Source organism: Mobula birostris, unplaced genomic scaffold (assembly GCF_030028105.1).
Source record: "Mobula birostris isolate sMobBir1 unplaced genomic scaffold, sMobBir1.hap1 scaffold_2721, whole genome shotgun sequence".
Classification (NCBI taxonomy): Eukaryota; Metazoa; Chordata; class Chondrichthyes; order Myliobatiformes; family Myliobatidae; genus Mobula; species Mobula birostris.
The window spans coordinates 13915-37398 of NW_027275775.1; the positions used below are offsets into that span (position 1 = coordinate 13915).

General features: G+C 43.3%; 1 protein-coding gene across 16 annotated transcripts in view; it reads left to right on the forward strand.

Annotated features, from left to right (window-relative positions):
* The window catches only part of LOC140192810 (uncharacterized), a 44710-nt gene that overhangs the window by 12642 nt on the left and 8584 nt on the right, over positions 1-23484 (forward strand). For 9 of the 16 annotated variants that reach the window (XM_072250294.1, XM_072250295.1, XM_072250289.1 and 6 more), the window contains 7 exons: positions 5407-5559; positions 10104-10232; positions 13542-13661; positions 16207-16353; positions 21890-22042; positions 22749-22958; positions 23199-23318. In XM_072250294.1, coding sequence (XP_072106395.1) covers positions 5407-5559; positions 10104-10232; positions 13542-13661; positions 16207-16353; positions 21890-22020 — 680 coding nt within the window. In that variant the 3' untranslated portion in view covers positions 22021-22042; positions 22749-22958; positions 23199-23318. Of the gene's footprint in view, positions 1-5406; positions 5560-10103; positions 10233-13541; positions 13662-16206; positions 16354-21889; positions 22043-22698; positions 22959-23198; positions 23475-23484 lie in introns of all 16 variants that reach the window. The other 7 variants (XM_072250290.1, XM_072250291.1, XM_072250292.1 and 4 more) reach the window with 7 other exon arrangements.

Here is a 23484-nt window from a genome sequence, read left to right on the forward strand (position 1 = left end):
GGAGAGGCAAACATACATTGTGTTCACAAACAGGAGTCCCGAAGAAGGGTCTCATTCTGAAGTATCGGCTGTACTCTTTTCCATTGATGCTGCCCGGCCTGCTGAGTTCCTCCATCATTTTGTATATGATACATTGTGTTTAATTTGGGAACAAGTTCATCTCTTGATGATTACAAAGATATAAAGGATGCACTTGAGATAAATCTGGAGGGCAAAGTGAGGGTATGAAATGGATCTGACAGACAAGATTAAGAAAAATTCTATAGCTCAGTTTCTAAAGCTCAGTAAAGATTAAAAGCATGGTTAGTCAGAGAGGAGTTCCTGTTGGGGATCAGCAGGCTGTCTGTAACTTGAGGGGACAGATAGGTTGAAATTATAAGAAATATTTCTTCTCAATTGTTGCTGAACTGATTTACTGAAAATCGCAATTGCTCAAGAGATGAGGGAATCAGGGGAAGACAGATTGGGGGACATACATATTCCCAGGGAGAAGGTATTTGCAGCTTTACAGTACATTTCTAGTGGATAAATCCTAAGTGCTTCCTGGGACTCTTGAGATGGAGCAAGTAGGGTGAAACTATAACAAATATTTCTCCTCAGTGTTTGCTGAACTGATTTACTGGAAGTCACAATTGTTCAAGAGGTGAGGGCAACAGGTGAAGACAGTTTGGGGGGAGAAGGTATTTGCAGCCTTACAGTGATTTCTAGTGGATAAATCCCCAGGGCCTTACTAAGTGCTTCCTGGGACTCCGTGGGAGGCTAGAGAGGAAACAGTGGAGGCCCTTAGGGGGATACTTGCTTCATCGTTTGTCACTGGGAAATGATGCCACAGAGGAATGGAATTAGGTCACTGTTGTTCCGTAGTTTTAAGAATGATGGAAAGGATAAACCAAGGAATGACAGACCAGTGAATTTGACTTCAGTTGTGGGGAAGTTAGTGATGGGCAATTGGAGAGATAGGATGTTCCAGTATTTGGGAAGACAGGGACTGATTAGGAGGAGTTTGCATGGTGTTAATGGAATTTGTTCAGTTGAACCTCTTTGGAGCTGTTTGTAGAATGACCAAAATTGTAGATGAGTTTCAGGCTGAAAATGTTGTCCATTTAGCAGAACCTACAAGAAGGCCTCGCATGGCAGGATGGTTTAGTAGGAAACGTTCCAGGAAATCATGGAGAGACAGTTCGGCAGATGCAAAAATATGAGAGATATACAAGCTTTGGTCAAGAAAAATATGGAAGGACATTGTTCAATTAGGTCAGGGGTCCCCAACGTTTTTCGCACTGCGGACCGGTTTCATATTGACAATATTCTTACGGACCGGCCGACCGGTGGTGGGGGGTGGGGGAGGTGGTGGTAGGGTTGTCAATGGACAAGAGTAGCAGTGCAGTCAAATATGCTGGGTTTACCCCGAGAAAGACTACAATTACCATGAAGCCGTGCGCGGGCACCAGTGCGCATGCGTGTACGATTCCCACCATCCCCCCCAATCGTTTTTGGCGATTCTCTTCGGAGGAGGAGGTGGTGGGGGGGTGTTAATCACTACCGGAATATTGGTGATAAGTGGCTAATGCACTCAATTTCCTTTCTAAAAGGGTTTTTCTAACGAATTTAATATTAAACACACAGCGCATATTTTCCTCGCATGAGTATAGTGATAAGTCAATTATCAGGGGAGGACAGGGAAGCTTGAAGTAAGTGTTGAATGAACTTCCAATAGAAGTGGTAGAGGCAGGTTCGATACTATCATTTAAAGAAAAAATGGATAGGTATATGGACAGGAATGAAATACAGGGTTATGGGCTGAGTGCAGGTCGGTGGGACTAGGTGAGAGTAGCTTTCGGCACGGACTAGAAGGGGAGAGATGGCCTGTTTCCATGCTGTAATTGTTATATGGTTATATAAGTCAATAGCATCATAACATTTTAAGGAACGTTTGGATATTAAACACGCAGTACATATTTTCCCCATATGAACATATAAAATCATTGCAACACACCAATATCACTGAATCAGTGGGAGCCCTGGGCTTGTTTTCCTTGACGGTCCTATCGAGGAGTGATGGGAGACAGTGATAGTCGAACGGGGTTCCTTATGTCTATTCTACTCCGCAATTTAGTTTTCATTGCATTCATTGCAGAGTTATGTTGGAAATGGAAGCAACGTTTTCAGTGCTTCCGTGGCTATCTCAGGATATTCAGCCTTGACTTTAATCCAGAATGCCGGCAGAGATGTTATGTCAAACATACTTTCCAGCCCGCCGTCATTTGCAAGCTCGAGGAGTTGATCTCCTTCCTGCGCTGAAATGGATGACGCGCGGGTCATGACCACGCATGCATTATGGCTCAACAGTGGCCGTGACAGGGAGTGAGGAAAGGTGCAGCTGACTCATATCGCCAAATCATATCGCTTCCTCGCGGCCTGGTAGTGTACGATTTGCGGCCCGGTACCGGTTCACGACCCGGTGGTTGGGGACCACTGAATTAGGTCATGTGCCAGTGAATGCTTTAATGCCAAACGACTAAGAAAACAATCGGGAGTGAAATCATGAGGGCAAAGGAAGAGGGTGTGAGATGGATCTGGCAGAAAAGGTAAAGGGAAATCCCAAGAAATTTAGTCATAGTCGTAGACATAGTCATACTATATTGATCCCGAGGGAAATTGATTTTCGTTACAGTTGCCCCAACCAAGAGTAGAGTATAAATATAGCAATATAAAACCATAAATAATTAAATAGTAATATGTAAATTATGCCAGGAAGTAAGTCCAGGACCGGCCTATTGGCTCAGGGTGTCTGACCCTCCAAGGGAAGAGTTGTAAAGTTTGATGGCCACAGGCAGGAATGACTTCCTATGACGCTCTGTGTTGCATCTCGGTGGACTGAGTCTCTGGCTGAATGTACTCCTGTGCCCAACCAATACATTATGTAGTGGATGGGAGACATTGTCCAGGATGGCATGCAACTTGTACAGCATCCTCTTTTCAGATACCACCGTCAGAGAGTCCAGTTTCATCCCCACAACATCACTGGCCTTACGAATGAGTTTGTTGATTCTGTTGGTGTCTGCTACCCTCAGCCTGCTGCCCCAGCACAAAACAGCAAACATGATAGCACTGGCCACCACAGACTCGTAGAACATCCTCAGCATCGTCCGACAGATGTTAAATGACCTCAGTCTCCTCAGGAAATAGAGATGGCTCTGACCCTTCTTGTAGACAGCCTCAATGTTCTTTGACCAGTCCAGTTTATTGTCAATTCGTATCCCCAGGTATTTGTAATCGTCCACCATGTCCACACTGACCCCCTGGATGGAAACAGGGATCACCGGTGCCTTAGCTCTCCTCAGGTCTACCACCAGCTCCTTAGTCCTTTTCACATTAAGCTGCAGATTATTCAGCTCACATCATGTGACAAAGTTTCCTACCGTAGCCCTGTACTCAGCCTCATCTCCCTTTCAGTCATATCGTGAGTAAAAGGGTGGTTACTAAGTGAGTAGATCACTTCAGACATTAGCAGGGTTACTTATGTGTTGACCTGCACGACATGGGTGAGATTCTTAATGAATATATCCCCTTTTTCACTGAGGAGATAATCCTGATTACTTAAGAGAATTAAGTAAAGATGTTTTGGAGACTGGTCATATTTCCAGAACGGGTGATATTTGCAACCTTGCGGTGTATTGGTGGATAAATCCCCACTGACAGAGCAAGTGCTTCCTTGAAATTTGTGGGTGGTGAGAGGAGGAATTGTGGAGTCTCTTGATGAGATTATTGACTCATCGTTTGCCACCAGAGAAGTTGCAGAAGACTAAAAAGAAGCTCATGTTTGGTAGTTTGAGAAGAGCAGGAAGTTCATGCCAGGGAATGACACACCAGTCAGTGTGAAATCAGAAGAGGGGAAGTGGGCGGAGTCAGATTAAATAGAGTCAGCACGGCTTTCTGCATGAAAAGCCCTGCTTATTGAACAGTACTGAAGCTATTTGAAGAGATGACTAAAGTGGCAGATATGGACAGGGCAGTGGACGTTGTCTATTTGTAGTTGAGCAAGGCCCTTAACCAGGTCCTGCAAGGTAGGGTAATCTGGATGGTTAGGAATCCAGTCAAGATTGGTGGATTCACAATTGGTTTGGAGGACGAAAGCAGAGGGAGGTGGTTGAAGGTTGTGTTTCGGAATGGAGGCTGCTGATGAGCTGTGTTCTGCAGGGATCAGTGTTGGGTTTCTTTCATTACTATTTTGAGAAATGATTCGAATGCCAGTGCACAAGGCTTGATCAGTGTATCTGTGGTTGACACAGAATTAAATGGTACTAATTATAGTGAAGAAGGGTGTTGTGGAATACAGAATGAAGAAGTAAATAAAATCACTGGGGCAAGATAAGGTGCATGGTAATGGCCTTTTCTCCAGGTCAGAGGAGTCCACAATTAGAGTCCCTGGGTTCAGGGTGAGGGGGAGAGAGTTAAAAGGGACAGTGGAGAGTATGTGAAACTATTATGGTTATTATTCTAATATGTATTTATTGAGTATGCCAGCAAGGAAATGAATCTCGGGGGTGTATATGGTGATATATATGTACTTTGATAATAACTGTACTTTGGTCTTTGGTCTTTTCCACAGGGGAAGTGGTTGAGGCAGGTACAAGAGTATCCGTTCAGAAGCACTGGGATAGGTACATGGAGGGAGTGGGACTTGGAGAGATACAGCTGTAATGCAGACAATGTGGACAATCTGGATGGGCACCATGGCCAGTGAGGAGTGGTTGGGCCAAAGGGCCTGTATCCTGCTGTATTGTCCGATGTCTCGATGGGCTGAATGGCCTCCACAGGGCACATCCTGCAGTCTCCTGGTGACAGGTCGCTGTAGGTTGGACTTTGCTCTGTATCTGTGAACCCGATGCTTCCAGGGATGGTATTCTGTATGTTGTGAGAGTCAAAGTGCTGACTGTCTCACCCAGGTCAATACCTCACCCTGTCGGTGTGTCTGTTTCCCCTTCCCCTCCGTTCCCTACACACATCTCACTCTCTGAGCCCAAATGGACCCAACAGCACTTCCATTCTCTGTGACCCTCAGCAACGCCTACAACACTCCAGTATCTGTGACCCCTCCCCATCTCTCTGACCCACTCTGAAACCTACACTCCTTGTCATCTCTGCGGTCTCCACTATCTCCAACACTCCTCCCTGCCTCTGTAAACTACCCCACTTAACCTGCTGCTTTCACATCCCTTGAGAACTCACATTTGCTGACAGATTGACAATGAAACAGAGCCCATTCCCATGCTGATGGGTGCCTGTCTCTGAGCTCGGAGGAACATTAAATCTACCCCCTTCCCTTTTGTTACTAGGAATCACCTTGAGTGAAATGTGCTGATGTGAGGCAGACTGAGTGAGCACAGGTTCTGTGTTTTACAGTGCAATGTTACGGTCGAGGTGACGTCCATGAGGAGATTGTGATGAAGCTGAATATCAATCAGTGTGAAGGGCCAAGGATTCCCTGTGTCCTGTTTGTCTACAAAGTGTCTCGTGAAATTCAGGATTTTCAAACTGATTTGCAGTGGGTCACAGGTAGATACTCTCGTCCTCTCCACAGGTGAATATCATGAAGTCAGTTCGCTTCCCTTGTATCCCGTTCCCCTTAGAGACTTCTGCTGACTACTGGCTCTTCCCTTCCTCTGAGGTACAATAATTATGACTGTGTGTCATCCTGGAATTTGGTTCACAGTAGGAGAGTGGCACTGCATTGATGTCGCACTTTCCTTATCCTTGTCATGTCCTGTGCTGCCCTGCCACCAAAGCTCACAGTAGTTATCATTGTAATGGGGATGTATAATGGTGCACAGCAAGCTCTCACAAACAGCTGTGAGGTAATGGACTGTGGATCCCGATGTAACATTGTCCAGGGTATGGGTCGGTTCCCTTCCCCTTCGTGTAATGGTGTTTGGAACCTTCTGTGCCCGATTGGGGAGAGCATTCCTGGGATGAAAGTCCCAGTGGAAAAATGATGCTACTGTCAGTGCTGTACCTCCTTTGGGGAGGTGAGTGCCAGTTCTGGGATGGGAGGGCTGAATTGTACATAGTCAGCATTGTTACGTACCCCGTAACTGGGTTGCCAAACCAGCAGAAATGGATCACTCGGTTGGAGTCTGGATTACTAGAACTAAGAAAGTTTTATTAAAGAAACAAGCAACACAGTAATCGAAAGGATAATAAATGCAACAGTTCAGCAATGATAAACACACATGTGCACAGAATTAAGATAACAGCATCAATCAAGCTCTATCGTTGTCTAGTGGTAAATGACCAATTTCAAAGTGACACAAAAGTCCAGTTCGATTTAATAGTTCAGTTCGCAGTAATCGTTGCCAGGGCGATGGACAATGTGGGGGGAAGGAGAGAGAGAACAAGAGCGACTGATCATTCAGAAACGGCTTCCACTCACAGACCAGTGATATTGCTCACAAGCAGTTTTCGGGCGGGTCCTTTGTGATGTCACCTGAGGTCACCGACTGTGACCCCTCCTCCAGATGCGGTCGATCCTCTGCAGTGAACCCGGCACCCAAGCGAGGGTGGACACACACCGGGTTTCCGCTGATCATACCTTTCCACCCTGTGCGTTTAAGGCTGATCCCCCGATCAGCCTTCCAAGAGCTTCCCACCGACTCGTGAGAGGCGCACCGCTTCCAGGGTCTTGTTACCTCGGGTGTAGTGTGTGTGTGTGCTGCCTTAGCGAACCTGTCCCTTTTTATCCCCCTGCTGGGGTATCGCCTGTCCTTCACTTCAAACAGTTCAGGGTTCAAAGGGGGAGCCGCTCCAGACAGCTCTCTCTCCCATCCCTTCATTACACATCTCCAGATGCTGCTTCATTGTTCCTTATCTCTCCTTCCCCTGAGGACAGGTGGCAGACCAACTGCTGATCTCACAGGACAGCTAACATCTATGTGTATTCTCGTCACAGCATCAACTGGACACACACAGGGCAGGAAGGTGTGCACAGCCCCAGGTGGAAGGTGTTAAGCTCAAAACTGATGTGCCCAGTGGGTGGGACACGACGCATCCCACAGCAGCACCCAGACACCCCGTTACTCTGTGTTGCAGGAGGCGGAAGAGCGTGAAAGGAAGACATTTGTGCCATGATTCTGTTGCAGAAATCCCTGGATGTGGGAGAGGGGAAGATAAGGACCTGTCCAGGGTTATTCCATGAAGGAACAGCAGTTCATCGAGTACTTTGGAGAGAAACCAGTAAAATTCTTAAAAGGTGGAAATCTGACTGTCAGTATCCAAATACGATTTGGGCCATCAGACGGAGTCTCAGGACTCTGCCTTCCGCCTGTGGACATGAAAGACACAGTTTCTTTCTGTCTGACTTTAATTTCTCCCTTTCCCAATTCAAAGTTTGAAATTTTAACTTTATTCAGTTGGATTTTGTAGAGTGACAGTTAAAATGCTGTCTAACTTAAGAAGCACCAAAAGAAATCCTGAAGCAGGCATTGATAAGTCTAAAAAAGCTGTCGAGACTTCAGAGGAGCCACCCTGGGTAAATAGATTAGAGTCTCAAATCAGCTATATCGTTGCTGAATTAACTAAAAGATTTCTCCCTTTGGAGGAAAAAAATTGATTTTAAAGAGGTGAGTCGAAATGCGGCTGATACTTTTTCTTGTCTGGAAAAGGCTCAACAATGGATCGTGGATTTGGAGGCTCGCTCTCGTTGGAACAAAATGGCACATAGAGTTGGTGCTTTAAAATCCCCGGATCAAAGTACAAGTAGGCATGTCGTTGTGCGCTTTCTTCGTTTTAGAGACAAAGACCGTATTATTAAGCTTGCAAGAAAACAAAGGTTGTTCAAATTTCAAAGCTCTGAGATTCATTTCATCCAAGATTTTCCACGTGAAATTGTTCAGAAAAGTTTTGGATTCGTTGCTGTAATGCATACAGCTTATCAAAGACAGTTGCATCCATCTCTTCAATACTCAGCTAAATTAAGGCTTTTCGTCAAAGATTCTGGGGTTTGTATTTTTGAGGATCAGCTGAAACATTGTGTTTTATTAATTCTCTCCCTGTCGAGTCTGAAGTTTAGATGATTTACAATTGTATGATTGTCTCGCGATGTAAGGAGTGATGAGGTCAGAAGATTTGATGGGTATAGAAAGTCTTTGCCTTAAAATTTACTTTTGTCTCTGAAATAGACTGGTTTGGATGGTTTTAACTTCAGAAGACATAACGCAGGAACTGTCGAAAGACTAGATAACTTTGAACCATCTAGAATTTCTTTCTATTTGCAGCATTTAAATGAACTAATTGCTTTTTTGCTTTGTATGCTTTTGCTAAGAACTTGTAAGTAATTATTCGGGTTTCTTTATGTTTTAAAGATAGATGTAATAATTGAAAGATGGTGATTATTTTTATCCTGAGCAAATATTTCAAGAATTTTTTTTGGACATGTTGTTTTCTTTCCTTACCTAATATTATGATGGCTATCTTCAAAACTGTAGGTCGTTTCTAATAATTGTTCTTTTCAACGCAATTGTAATGAGCTGTATGTCGACTGTAATGAGTTGTGTATCCGGAAGAGGGAGACAGAGATCACTCTTTCCATTTTTACCTTTTATTTAGGCAGGTGGAGTTTATAATTGCTTCTTATGCGTTCTTTGGGGCTTGCATCGATTGATATCGACTTACTTCCGGGCTTTGTAGGTTGAGTGTCTTTTTTCTTTTTTCTTTTCTTATTTTTTATCCCCATTATGGAATTCCGGAACGTATGCAAATTATTAATATTGTTTATCTCCACCATTCTCGACTACCTTATCCTGACATGCGTCAAACTACTTTCTTTAGATATAAAGTCTCATGATGATATTTAAACAGTTAAATGTTTTAAGTTGGAATGTCCGTGGTTGGAATCATTCTATTAAGCGTAAGAAACCATTTAAAACTATTAATCGATTCCAACTTGATATAATTTTTGCACAAGAGACGCAAATCAGGTTATGTGATAAAAAATCGCTTTTTTAAATTTTGGAAGGGTCCTCAGTTTCATGCAAATTCTCAAAGTAAAATTAGATTTGTTCCCATTTTTATTGATTCCAATATTCCTTTTAATCAGGGGGATATTATATCTGATATCAATGGTAGATTTGTGATTGTTAAGGGAACAATTTACAACAGGAAAGTAGTTTTGGTTAATATATATGGACCAAATGCTGATGACCCCTCATTCTTTAAAGATGTTTTTGCTCTATTACCTGATCTAAATGAATATATGTTATTAATGGGTGGTGATTTTAGTATTTGTTTAAATCCTTCAATAGATAAGTCATCATCCAAACATCAACTTCCTAATCGCTCTACATCACTTATTAATTCCTTGTTAATTGATTATGACTTAATTGAAATTTGGAGACATATGCATCCTAGTGATAGAGCATATTCCTTTTTCTCACACGTTCATAATAAATATTCGAGAATTGACTTCTATTTAATATTCAGAAATGTGAATATGATGCAATTGTTATTTCTGATCACGCTCCCTTAAACCTAATATTTGATTTGAAAGATGTTGCTTCTACAAGACTACCTTGGCGTTTTCCAGAACATATGTTACAAAGCTCAGAATTTATTGAGTTTATTGAAGCTCAGATAAAAGAGTTTTTTTCTCTTTAATAATACAGGAAATGTCTCAAAGTTAGTAATTTGGGATACATTAAAAGCTTATTTACGTGGTCAGATTATTTTGTATTTAGCTAAACTGAAGAAACAGACAAGAATGGAATTAGATAAAATTTCTGAACAAATTAAAGATTTAGGTAACATCAATGGAACCTCTCCAAATGTTGATTTGTTTAAAAGAAGAGTGGAATTACAATCACAATATAATTTATTATTAACTTATTCTATTGAAGGATATTTGCTAAAATTGAAAAGTCAGTTTTGTATTTTTTGGGGATAAAAATAATAGGCTCTTAGCTTCCCAATTAAGGGCAGCTAGAGCTAAAAGACAAATTTTAAAGATTCGTAAAGATAATGGGGAAATAGTAAGTAATCATGAAGACATGAGATTAGTAGCATTTTTCAAGATTTTTATTCTGATCCTTATAAATCTCACTTTCCTGCAGATTCCTCCAAAATGAAGGCTTTTTTAAATAAGATTAAATTTCCTCAAATTACTGTTGAAGATCAACAGATCCTTGATGCTCCAGTTACTGAACATGAAATTCAGAAAGCTGTGTTGTCAATGCAATCAGGTAAAGCACCAGGACTTGATGGTTATTCAGTAGGATTTTACAAAATATTTGAAAAATTACTTTCATCATATCTTTTGGAAATATTTCATGAATCTTTTGAGAAGGGTAATTTACCTCCTTTTTATGAAGCTTCTGTTTCCTTAATCCTTAAGAAAGATAAAGATCCGAGCTGAATGTTCATCATATAGACCTATTTCGCTATTAAATGTGGATGCATAAATTCTTTTTCAGATAATGGTTAACCGTTTGGGAAATATTTTAACTAAAATCATCTCTATGGATCAAACAGGCCTTATTAAAGGCCGTTACTCTTTCTCCAATGTTTGTAGAATGATGAACATTATATACTCATCACTATATGTTACTTCTCTTGACGCAGAAAAGGCATTTTATGGAGTTGAATGGACATATCTGTTTAATGTATTAGAAAAATTTGGCTTTGGTAATAACTTTGATAATCCTATTGGTACTGTTATTACTAATAATTTCAGGTCTCCTTTTTTTCACTCTCACGAGGTAAGAGACAGGGATGTCCATTAAGTCCTTTATTATTTAATCTTATACTGGAGCCTTTGGCTATAATACTCCGTGAAGCTAAAAATATTCATGGTATCTCTATAAATGGGACCACACATAAGAGTTTTCTTTACGCAGATGATCTTTTGGTTTATATTTCGAACCCTGAAGAATCTATTCATAATCTTTTGGAAATATTAAGTGGTTTTGGAAAATTTTCAGGATATAAACTTAAATAAAAGTGAATTTTTCCCTTTTAATGCTCCTGTTTTTATATATAACAATATTCCATTCAGAGTTGTGAATTCTTTTAAATATTTAGGTATTATCATTACTAAAATATATAAAGATCTTTATAAAGCTAATGTAGTTCCTTTAATGGACTCTATGAAACAATTATTTTGTAGATGGATCCCACTTACACTTTCTTCAATAGGTCATATTCATGCCGTGAAAATGATGATTTTACCTAGATTTTTATATATTTTTCAAAATATACCTATCTTTTTAACTAAAAAAAATTTTGATCAAATTCTATTATTTCATCCTTTATTTGGAATGATAAAAAAACAAGAATTAATAATCATTTACAAAAATCTTAAGAAGATGGTGGACTTTCACTACCTAATTTAAGATTGTATTACTGGGCTGTTAATATTTGACAATTATGGTTTTGGCTATATTTGCTTGATAAGAGCCAGAAACCAGCTTGGATTGATTTGGAATTAGAAGCTATCAAACAATTTCATTTAACCTCATTATTAGGAGCTCCATTACCTTTACAAACTTGCTAAAATTCCAGATTTAAATCTCTACCCTGTTATTAAACAGTCCTTACGGATTTAGTTTCAGTTTCACAACTCTTTTAATTTTAAACAATTTAATTTGTCTAGCTCTTTGTATCGAAATTTTCTGGTTAAACCATCAATAACCGATCCCACTTTTCTCTTATGGAGAAATAACGGGATCTGTTCTTCTGCAAATTTATTTTGTGATGGTCGATTAATGACTTTTGAAGAGTTAATTAACAAATATTCTCTCTCTCAGACACATTTCCTGCAATATTTTCAGGTTAGATATTTTTTACAAAAATACTTATCTAAATTTCCATATATGCAAGAATGTTGTTGGATACTATTTTGAATATGAATCCTTTAGTGAGAGGTTCCACTGGTAGAATTCATAATTTATTTTTACTACAAAAAGATAACCTCTCACTAAAGATTAAACAAGATTGGGAGAGAGAACTTAATATGACCTTTGTTAATGAAGATTGTTTGCGAGTTTTGAAAATGGTCAATTCCTCTTCGATGTGGAGTCTAGTACGAGAGGGATTAAAGGGCGCCCATTCAGAACAGAGATGCGAAGAAATTTTTTTAGCTGGGGGTGGTGAATCTATGGAATTTGTTGCCATGGGCGGCAGTGGAGGCCAAGTCATTGGGTGTATTTAAGGCAGAGATAGGTATCTGAGCAGCCAGGGCATCGAAGTTTATGGTGAGAAGGTCGGGGAGTGGGACTAAATGGGAAAATAGATCAGCTCATGATAAAATGGCGGAGCAGACTCGATGGGCCGAATGGCTGACTTCTGCTCCTTTGTCTGATGGTCTTATGGTCTTATGTGCCAATCACTGTTTAATTCAATTTAAAATTGTTCATCGTTATTATTTAACAAAAGAGAGACTATCCAAAATATTTCCTAACATAGACAACTATTGTGATAGGTGTAAAACTGAAGTAGCCACTTTTTCACATATGTTCTGGCCATGTTCTTCATTAAAATCTTTTTAAAAACCTTTATTTTCTACAATTTCTAAAGCTCTGAAAATTAATTTACAACTTAATACATTGACTGTCTTATTTGGAATCGTTCTACATCATATTCAGGGTATTTCATCTTCAGACCAACATATAATTGCATTTGTTACATTGTTGGCAAGAAGGGCTACTGTATTTTATTGAAATGGGAAGATACCTCTGTCCCTACATTAATTCAATGGTTTTCTCAAGTAATGTTATGTCTTAGCTTGGAAAAAATTAGAAGTAGAACTTTTGATCCTCAATTTGATTTTGAGAGAAGATGAGGCTCTTTTGCCAAATATTATCATTTAATTTGAATTAATTTGTATGGTTTCCTTACAGTCATATATAAATGTGAGCTGGCAGTTGATGATTTTTCTCCTTTATATATATATAGGCGATTGTAAGGTGTATTGCTCCGGGAGTTGGTTCCTAATGGTTTTTTTCTCTCTTTTAATTTGTTTTCTTTTCCTTTCTCTTGTAGTTTGTAGGTTTTTTCTTTCAGTTAGTTGGGGTACTCTTTTTTCTTTATTTTCTTTATAAAAATAACTTCTTTTTTCATTATCATATCATTCTTTTTTGATAAGTTTTTTCTTCAGCTTTATTAACTGTACATATATCAGTTTGTTGAAGTCTTGTATCATTTTAAAGCTGTAGAAGATTATGTATCAACAAAAAGACTTTAAAAATGAAATGAGACAGAGTTTCATTGACAGAACCAGATCCAGAGAACATTCCTCCCCCGGTGGGTAAAACCTGTCTCACCCTGTCACGCCTCATGCATCACTGTAAGCTTCCCATATGGAATATGAGGAATGTGATTGATATGTGTCTTGAGTGGGAAAATGATGGAATGAACTATGGTTGTCAGTCAGTGACTGCTGCGGGAGGGAGTGAGGGTGGGAGGTTCGCAGTCCAAAATGTCTTTGGGTCTGGAGATCAATTTAGCAACAATTCCAAGCTTACAGGCTTCTGACTGATGTGTATGGTTTCCAGTAGGGCGGGATGACAATCCGCCGGGCAACTTGACTTCAGTGGAGAATGAACAATTGGATTGTTCGATTCCTTCGGGATGGAACCAACAGAAGAGAAGCAGGAATTCGGAGAAGTGTAACAGTGAGAATGCAAAATTGGGGCTTGCCCTGAGTGATTGGGGCAGGAGTTGAGAAATATCAAGACTGCAGAGGCAATATGTCCCTGTCGAAGTGGAGGGTAAACCTGTCAAGATGAGAGATATTCAAGCTTTGCTCAAGAAAAATATGGAAGAACAAGGTTCAATTAGGTTATTTCCCAGTGAATCCCTTAACATCAAATGACTCAATACTATCAGGAGAGCAAAGAGAGAGGAAAGTTAAGGAAAATCCCAAGAAGTTGTATAGTGATTAGCATAAACTTTACAGTGGCAGCCATGTGCGTCTAATTGCCACCACTGCCTTTAAGGAGTTTGTACTTTCTCCCCGTGTCTGCAGTAGGTTTCCACTGAGTATTCAGTTTCCTGCCATTTTGCAAAGGGCTAGTGTTGGTAAGTTGAGGGCATGCTACGTTGGCAGTGGAATCATAGTGACACGTACGGGCTCCCCCCAGTTCATCCTTGTACTGTGTTGTTCATTGACGCAAACAAGCATTTCACTGAATGTTTCAATGATTCAATGTAGATGTAACAGAAAAACAGATCTTTAATCTGATCTGTCACTATTTTAAGATTAAAAAGATAAGTAAGGAGAAATAGCTCACTTTAGAAGCTCAGAAGGTCTGCTTAGGTCCTGAGCTGTAGGAATATGTTGGGAGAAATTAACATTTAGCATGCTGACATTCATTAGTTGGGCATTGAGTACGTAAGTATGGCATTATATTACCGTTGATTACGTTATTGGTGAGGCTGCAATTGGAACATGATGTAGAGTTTTGGTCACCCTTTAATAGGAAAGATGTGGCTGAACTGGAAATTGGGCAGAGAATTACAAGACTGTTGCAAGTGTGATTAATAGGGAGGGTTTTCCATTCAAGGTTATTATCCCTTGTAACACAGGAGATGGTGACGATATAGAAATGTATAACATCACGGTGTGGCAAAGATAAGGTGGATGGCAACAGTCTTTCCCACACGTCAGGAGAGTCCAAAGCTTGGGGCATATGCTTGGGGTGAAGAGGAAAAGCCTAAGTAGGATCAGGGGCAATTCTTTCACCTGTAGGGTGGTGAGTATATATGCTGAGCTGCCTGAGAAAGTGGGTGCAGCAGGGACAATCGTATCATTGAAGTGGCACCTGGACAGATGCATGGAAAGGCAGGGTTAGAACGGATAAAGTTTACTGCAGGCAATTGGGATTATTTTATACTTTATTGTCGCCAAACAAATGATACTAGAATGTACAATCATCATATCGATATTTGATTCTGCACTTCCCGCTCCCTGGATTACAAATCGATTGTAAATATTAAAAATTTAAATTACAAATCATAAATAGAAAAATTAGAAAAATGGAAAGTAAGGTAGTACAAAAAAAAAACGTGATGCTGGTCCGGTTATTTGGAAGGTACGGCCCAGATCTGGGTCAGGATCCGTTCAGCAGTCTTATCACAATTGGAAAGAAGCTGTTCCCAAATCTGTCCGTACGAGTCTTCAAGCTCCTGAGCCTTCTGGAGGGAAGAGGAATGAAAAGTGTGTTGGCTGGGTGGGTCGTGCCCTTGATTACCCTGGCAGCACTGCTCCGACAGCGTGCGGTGTAAAGTGAGCCCAAGGACGGAAGATTGGTTTGTGTGATGTGCTGCACCATGTTCATGATCTTCTGCAGTTTCTTCCGGTTTTGGACTGGACAACTTCCATACCAGGTCGTGATGCACCCTAGAAGAATGCTTTCTACGGTGCATCCAGAAAAATTAGTGAGGGTTTTAGGAGACAGGCCAAATTTCTTTAGTTTTCTCAGGAGGTAAAGGCGCTGGTGGGCCTTCTTGGCAGTGGACTCTGCTTGGTTGGACCAATTCAAATCATTTGTGATATTGACCCTGAGGAACTTGAAGCTTTTGACCTGTTCCACTTGCGCATCACCGATGTAACTTGGGTTGTGCGGTCCGCTGATCCTTCTGAAGTCAACAACCAATTCCTTCGTCTTGCTGATGTTGAGGGATAGGTTATTGTCTTCGCAGCATGGCACCAGGTTCTTAATTTCCCCTCTGTACTCAAACTCATCATTACCCGAGATATGGCCTACAATTGTTGTGTCATCAGCAAACTTATATATTGAGTTTGATGGAAACTTGGCTACACAATCATGGGTGTACAGTGAGTACAGCAGGGGGCTGAGTACACAGCCTTGTGGGGCACCGATGCTCAGAGTGATTGTAGAGGAGAGCTTGTCCCCTATTTTTACAGCCTGGGTCCTGATTATCCAGCTGGGCATAGTGGTCATCGCAGAACCATTGGGCAAATAATCTCATTCTTGGTGTATTAAACGATAAGCTGAATAGCCTCATTCTGTACATCCCTCTGTTTCCAATTACATGTGTGTCTAGGGTGGACGTGATGGGAAACTGTCAGAACTGTCCCCCAGTCAGTCGGTGGGAGGGAGGGTCAGAACAGAAAATCCCCATCGGGTTCTAAGGTAAACTCAACACCAACTCCCAGGTTACAGGTTTCTGATTGATGTGTGTGTTGTGCACTAGGGTCGAGCGAGGATCGGCAGGGCAGTGAGACTCTCTCATTGTGCAGTGCGCCCACCTGGATGTGCAGTGAGCAACCAGATCATTTGACACCTTCAACCTGCACACAGGAGAAGAGCAAAAGGAGCTCAGAGAAGTTTCAGTGTAACGGTGAGAAGCAAGGATTGGGGCACGACTCATGGCATATCAAGGGTGTAGACGTATTACGTTTCTCTTGTGTACAGAGCCTGGATGGTTTAGGGACCCTGGCTGACGAGAGTGTTTGAAGTTCCAGTTAAGAGGAGAGGCAAGCATACATTCACAAACAGGAGTCCAGAAGAAGGGTCTCAGTCTGAAGCATCGGCTGTACTCTTTTCCATTGATGCTGCCGGGCCTGCTGAGTTCCTCCATCAATTTTTACATCATACATTGTGTTTAACTTAGGGACAAGTTCATCTCTTGGTGATTACAAAAATATAAAGGATGCACTTGAGGTAAATCTGGAGGGCAGAGTGACAGTATGAGATGGATCTGACAGATAAGATTAAGAAAAGTTCTAGGAGTTTCGATAGCTCAGTAAAGATTAAAAAGGATGGTTAGTCAGAGAGGAGTTCCTGTTGGGGATCAGCAGGCTGTCTATAACTTGAGGGGGCAGATAGGTTGACATTATAAGAAATATTTCTTTTCAATGATTGCTGAACTGATTTACTGAGTATCACAATTGCTCAAGAGATGTGGGATTCAGGAGAAGACAGATTGAGGGACATACACATTCCCAGGGAGCAGGTATTTGCAGCCTTACAGTGTATTTTCATGGATAAATCCCCAGGGCCTTACTAAGTGCTTCCTGGGACTCAATGGGAGGCTAGAGAGGAAACAGCGGAGACCTTTAGGGAGATATTTGCTTCATCGTTCATCGCTAGGAAACAATGCCACTGAAGAATGGAATGAGGTCAATGTTGTTCCATAGTTTGAGAACGATAGAAGGGATAAGCCAAGGAGTGGCAGACCAGTGACTGACGCCAATTGTGGGGAGGTTAGTGATGGGCAATTGGAGGGATAGGATATCTCAGTATTTGGGTAGACAGGGACTCATTAGGAGGAGTTTGCATGGTGTTGTGACTGGAAAGCTGTGCAGTTGAACCTCTTTGGAGCTGTTTGTAGAATGACCAAAATTGTAAATGAGGTTCAGGCTGAGCATGCTGTCCATTTAGCAGAACCTACAATAAGACCAAGTGTGGTTGGATGGTCTAGTAAGAAATGTTCCGTGAAATCATAGAGAGACAGTTCGGTGGATACATAAATATGAAAGATATACAAGCTTTGGTCAAGAAAAATATGGAAGGTCATAGTTCAGTCAGGTCATGTGGCAGTGGGTCCTCTGATGCCAAATGACTAAGAAAACAATCAAGAGTGAAATCATGAGGGCAAGCAGAGAGGGTGTGAGATGGATCTGGCAGAAAAGGTGAAGGGAAATCCCAAGCGATTTTGCAGCCGTATCAAGAGTCAAAGGGTGGTTACTAAGTGAGTAGGTCCATTTCAGACATTAGCAGGTCTAGCATGACCTGCAGGACATGGGTGAGATTCTTAAAGAATATTTCCCCTTTTTAACTGAGGAGATGATCATGATGACAGTTAGTGCGAAATCAATAGTGGGAAAGTTACCTACGGGAGTTCTGAGGGACAGGGTGTCCCAACATTTGAGTGGATGGAGTCAGATTAAATAGTGTAGGCGTGGCTTTGTGCATGAAATGCTCTGCCGATTGAACAGTATTAAAGCTATTTGAAGAGATGACTGAAAAGGCAGATGAGGGCAGGGCAGTGGACGTTGTCTATTTGTAGTTCAGCGAGTCCTTCAACAAGGTCTTGCAAGGTAGGGTAACCTGGATGGTTAGGAATCTAGTGAAGATTGGTGGATTCACAATTGGTATGGACGATGAAAGCAGAGGGAGGTGGTTGAAGGTTGTGTTTTGGAATGGAGGCTGTTGATGAGGGGTGTTCTGCAGGGATCAGTGTTGGGTTTCTTTCAATTGCTATTTTGAGAAATGACTCAAATGCCAGTGCACAAGGCTTGATCAGTATATCTGTGGTTGACGCAAAATTAAAGGGTTGTAGTTGCGCTGATACGCAACGAGTGAAAGCAACACACTGAGTCGAGCAGGGTCTGGTTGAACCGTTTACTGTTTCAATCTGCGCACGCTTAAGTCCCCACTGCCAGCATCCTCCGCTCTCCGCTCTTTGCGGGGCAGAAGTGACGTCGGCTTCCGGGCCGAGGTCTGACCCGCACTCAGCCCTCTCGGTAGCCACTGGCTGCGGTCTCGCCTGTGACTGCTGGAGCCGGTTCACTTGCCGCATGGGCGGGCTGCCACATGACCCCCCCACCCCCCGCCCCCTGGACGAGTGCTAGGAAGTGCAGAGTCCTCAGCCTGCACACTGGCAGTTCTTTTAGGTGGCCGTCCTCGTCGTCAAGGGGGTGGTACCGCAACCGGCCGTTCAACGTCAATGGTAAAAGTCTCTTCATGACCGTCGATGTCGAGAACGCAGGTCGTCCCATTATGGCGCAACACCTTGTAGGATCCTTCGTATGGTCGCTGCAGGGGTGAAAACATACTAGCTCTGTTGTAGGTCCTTGGGCACGAAAGGGGGTGTTGTTCCGTGATGGGACGTCGGGACTGGGCAAGTGTTCCAAGCCGCTCCTGGAGTTTAGTTAGGACCGCCGTAGTTGTGTCCTCCGGGCCACGGGGTGCTGGCACCAATTCACTGGGAACTGTGAGCGGGGCACCGTAAACAAGTTTGGCTGATGACGTGGCCAGGTCCTCCTTGGGTGCTGTGCAGATGCCAAGCAGCACCCAGGGGAGTTCGTCAACCCAGTCTGGCCCTTGGAGGCATGCCATAAGTGTAGGACTCGTGGCCAGCAATGCCACCTGTCATACATCGCAGAGTTTACCACCACGATCAAGCACATCCGCTGGAAGAACAAAGTGGCAGCCGACGTGCTGACATGTACCTCTGTCCAATCAGTGCACTCTCTGTCTCTGGGGCTGGATTATGCGGCGTTAGCTAAGGCGCAACGACTGGACAGCGAGATGCTGGCGTACCGAACCGCAGTCTCAGGACTCCACCTCGTAGACATACCCATTGGGCCCCAAAGGTAAGATGCTCCTTTGCGATGTGTCCACCAGGCAACCTCAGCCCATTGTCCCGACCACTTGGAGGCGCCGCGTTTTCGACGCCTTCCGCGGTTTAGCCCATCCTTCCATCCAGGCGACCATCCGGCTGATCGCAGACAGGTTTGTGTGGCACGGCCTATGCAAGCAGGTCGGGCATTGGGCCAGGACATGCACGCACTGTCAAACCTCCAAAATCCAGAGGCACGTGAGGGCCCCACTGCAACCTTTCCAGCTGACACATAGGAGGTTTGAACATGTCCACGTGGACATCGTCGGCCCACTGCTGGTTTCGAAAGGAACGAGATACCTGTTCACCATGTTGGACAGGTTCACGAGGTGGCAGGAAGCTGTTCCACTCGCTGACACGGCCGCGGAGACATGCGCCAGAGCCCTGATTACCACCTGGGTGGCAAGGTTCGGACTCCCAGCCCACGTCACTTCAGACAGGGCTGTGCAGTTTGCATCGGCTTTGTAGTCTGCACTAGCACAACTCCTTGGAACCCAGCTCCATCGAACGACTGCTTACCACCCGCAGTCCAACGGCCTGGTGGAACGTTTCCACAGGCACTTGAAGTCAACCCTATTGGCAGCTATATCAAGAGTCAAAGGGTAGTTACTAAGTGAGTAGATCCCTTTAGACATTAGCAGGGTTACCTTTGCCTTGACCTGCAGGATAGGGGTGAGATTCTTAAAGAATATTTCTCGTTTTTCACTGAGGAGATAATCATGATTACTCAAGGGATTTAAGTCGAGATGTTTTGGAGACTGGTCATATTTCCAGAAAGGATGATATTTGCAACCTTTCAGTGTATTGGTGTATAAATCCCCTGGGCCAGAGATAGTGCTTCCTTGAAATTTGTGGGTGGTGAGAGGAGAAATTGTGGAGTCTCTTGCTGAGATTATTGAAAAGAAGCTCATGTTTGGTTGTTTGAGAAGAGCAGGAAGGTCATGCCAGGGAATGACACACCAGTCAGTGTGAAATCAGTAGTGGGGAAGTTACCTACGGGAGTTCTGAGGGACAGTGTGTACCAGCATTTGAGTGGACAGAGTCAGATTAAATAGAGTCAGCACGGCTTTGTTCATAAAAAGCTCTGCTTAGTGAACAGTATTCAAGCTATTTGAAGAGATGACTGAAAAGGCAGATGAGGGCAGGGCGGTGGACTTTGTCTATTTGTAGTACAACGAGGCCTTCGACAAGGTTGAGTAATCTGGATGGTTAGGAATCCAGTCAAGATTGGTGGATTCACAATTGGTATAGACAACGAAAGCAGAGGGTGGTGGTTGAAGGTTGTGTTTCGGAATGGAGGCTGCTGATGAGCTGTGTTCTGCAGGGATCAGTGTTGGGTTTCTTTCATTACTATTTTGAGAAATGATTCGAATGCCAGTGCACAGTGCTTGATTACTATATCTGTGGATGACACAAAATTAAAGGGTGCTATTTATAATGAAGAAGGGTGTTGTGGAATACAGAATGGAGGAGTAAATAAAATCACTGGGGCAAGATAAGGTGCATGGTAATGGCTTTTTCTCCAGGTCAGAGGAGTCCACAATTAGAGTCCCTGGGTTCAGGGTGAGGGGGAGAGAGTTTAAAGGGACAGTGGAGAGTATGTGAAACTATTATAGTTATTATTCTAATATGGATTTATTGAGTATGCCAGCAAGGAAATGAATCTCGGGGGTGTATATGGTGATATATATGTACTTTGCTAATATCTGTACTTTGGTCTTTGGTCTTTTCCACAGGGGAGGTGGTTGAGGCAGGTACAAGAGTATCCGTTCAGAAGCACTGGGATAGGTACATGGAGGGGGGTGGGACTTGGAGAGATACAGTTGCAATGCAGACAATGTGGACAATCTGGATGGGCACCATAGCCAGTGAGGAGTGGTAGGGCCAAAGGGCCTGTATCCTGCTGTATTGTCCAACGTCTTGATGGGCTGAATGGCCTCCACAGGGCACATCCTGCAGTCTCCCAGTGACAGGTCCCTGTCAATTGGACGTGGCTCTGTATCTGTGGACCCAGTGCTTCCAGGGATGGTATTCTGTGTGTTCTGAGAGTCAGGGTGCTGACTGTCTCACCCAAGTCAATACCTCACCCTGTCGGTGTGTCTGTTTTCCCCTCCGTTCCCTACACACATCCCACTCTCTGAGCCCAAATGGACCCTACAGCACTTCCATTTCCATTCGTTGTGACCCTTAGCAACGCCTACAACACTCCAGTATCTGTGATCCCTCCCCATCTCTCTGACCCACTCTGAAACCTACACTCCTTGTCATCTCTGCAGTCTCCACTGTCCAACACTCCTCCCCACCTCTGTAAACTACCCCACTTAACCTGCTGCTTTCACATCCCTTGAGAACTCCCATTTGCTTACAGATTGACAGTGAAACAGAGCCCATTCCCATGCTGATGGGTGCCCATCTCTGAGCTCGGAGGAACATTAAATCTATCCCCTTCCCTTTTGTTACTAGGAATCACCTTGAGTGAAATGTGCTGGTGTGAGGCAGCCTGAGTGAGCACAGGTTCTGTGTTTTACAGTGCAATGTTACGGTCGAGGAGCCATCCATGAAGAGATTGTGAAGAAGCTGAATATCAACCAGTGTGAAAGGCCAAGGATTCCCTGTGTCCTGTTTGTCTACAATGTGTCTCGTGAAATTCAGGATTTTTGAAATGCCCTGCAGTGGGTCACAGGTAGATACTCTCGTCCTGTCCACAGGTGAATGTCATGAAGTCAGTTCGCTTCTATGGTATCCCCTTCCTCTTGAAGATTTCTGCTGACTACTGGCTCTTCCCTTCCTCTGAGGTACAATAATTATGACAGCGTGTCATCCTGGAATTTGGTTCACAGTAGGAGAGTGGCACTGCATTGATGTAGCACCTTCCTTATCTTTGTCATGTCCTGTGCTGCCCTGCCACCAAAGCTCACAGTGGTTATCATTGCGATGGGGATGTATAATGATGCACCGCAAGCTCCCACAAATAGCTGTGAGATAATGGACTGTGGATCGTGTTGTAACATTGTCCAGGGTATGGGTCAGTTCCCTTCCCCTGTGTGTAAGGTGTTTGGAACTTTCTGTGCTCGATTGGGGAGGGCATTCCTGGGATGAAAGTCCCAGTGGAAAAATGATGCTACTGTCAGTGCTGTAGCTCGTGTGGGGAGATGAGTGCCAGTAGTGGGATGGGAGGGCTGTCTTGTACATAGTCAGCATCAATTGGACACATACGGGGGCAGGAAGGTGGGACAGCCCTAGGTGAAAGGTGCTGAGCTCAAAACTGATGTACCCAGTGGGTGGGACACACACCCATCCCACAGCAGCACCCAGGCATTCTGTTACTCTGTGTTGCAGGAGGCGGAAGAGCGCGGAAGGAAGACACTTGTTCTGTGATTCTGTTGCAGAAATCCCTAGATTTGGGAGGGGGAATATGAAGACCTATTCAGGATTATTCCGTGAAGGAACAACAGTTTATCGATTAACTTGGAGAGAAAGCAGCGATATTCTCAAAAGGAGGAAATCTGACTGCCCGTGTACAAAAACTCCTCAGGCGATTTGGGCCATCAGACAGAGTCTCAGTGACAGAACCAGATCCAGAGAACATACCTGCCCTGGTGGGTAAAACCTGTCTCTCCCTGTCACGCCTCACGCTTCACTGTAACCTTCCCATGTAGAATATGCGGGATGTGATTGATGTGTTTCTTGGGTGGGAAAATGATGGAGCAAACTATGATCGTTCGGTCAGTGACTGCTGCGGGAGGGAGGTTCGCTGTTCAAAATGTCTTTTGGTTCAGAAGTCAATTTAGCAACAATTCCATTCCTACAGGCTTCTGACTGATGTGTGTGCTTTCCAGTAGGGCAGGGCGACAATCCACTGGGCTATGAGACTTCGGTGGAGAATGAAAAATTGGATTGTTCGCTTTCTTCAAGATGGAGCCAAAGGAAGAGAAGCAGGAATTTGGAGAAGTGTAACGGTGAGAATACAGGCTTGGCGCTCGCCCTGAGCGACTGGGGCAGGAGATGAGAAATATCAAGTCTGCAGAGGCAGTATGTTCCTGCTGAAGTGGAGGGTAAACCTGTCAAGACAAGAGATATTCAACATTTGGTCAAGAAAAATATGGAAGGACAAGGTGCAATTTA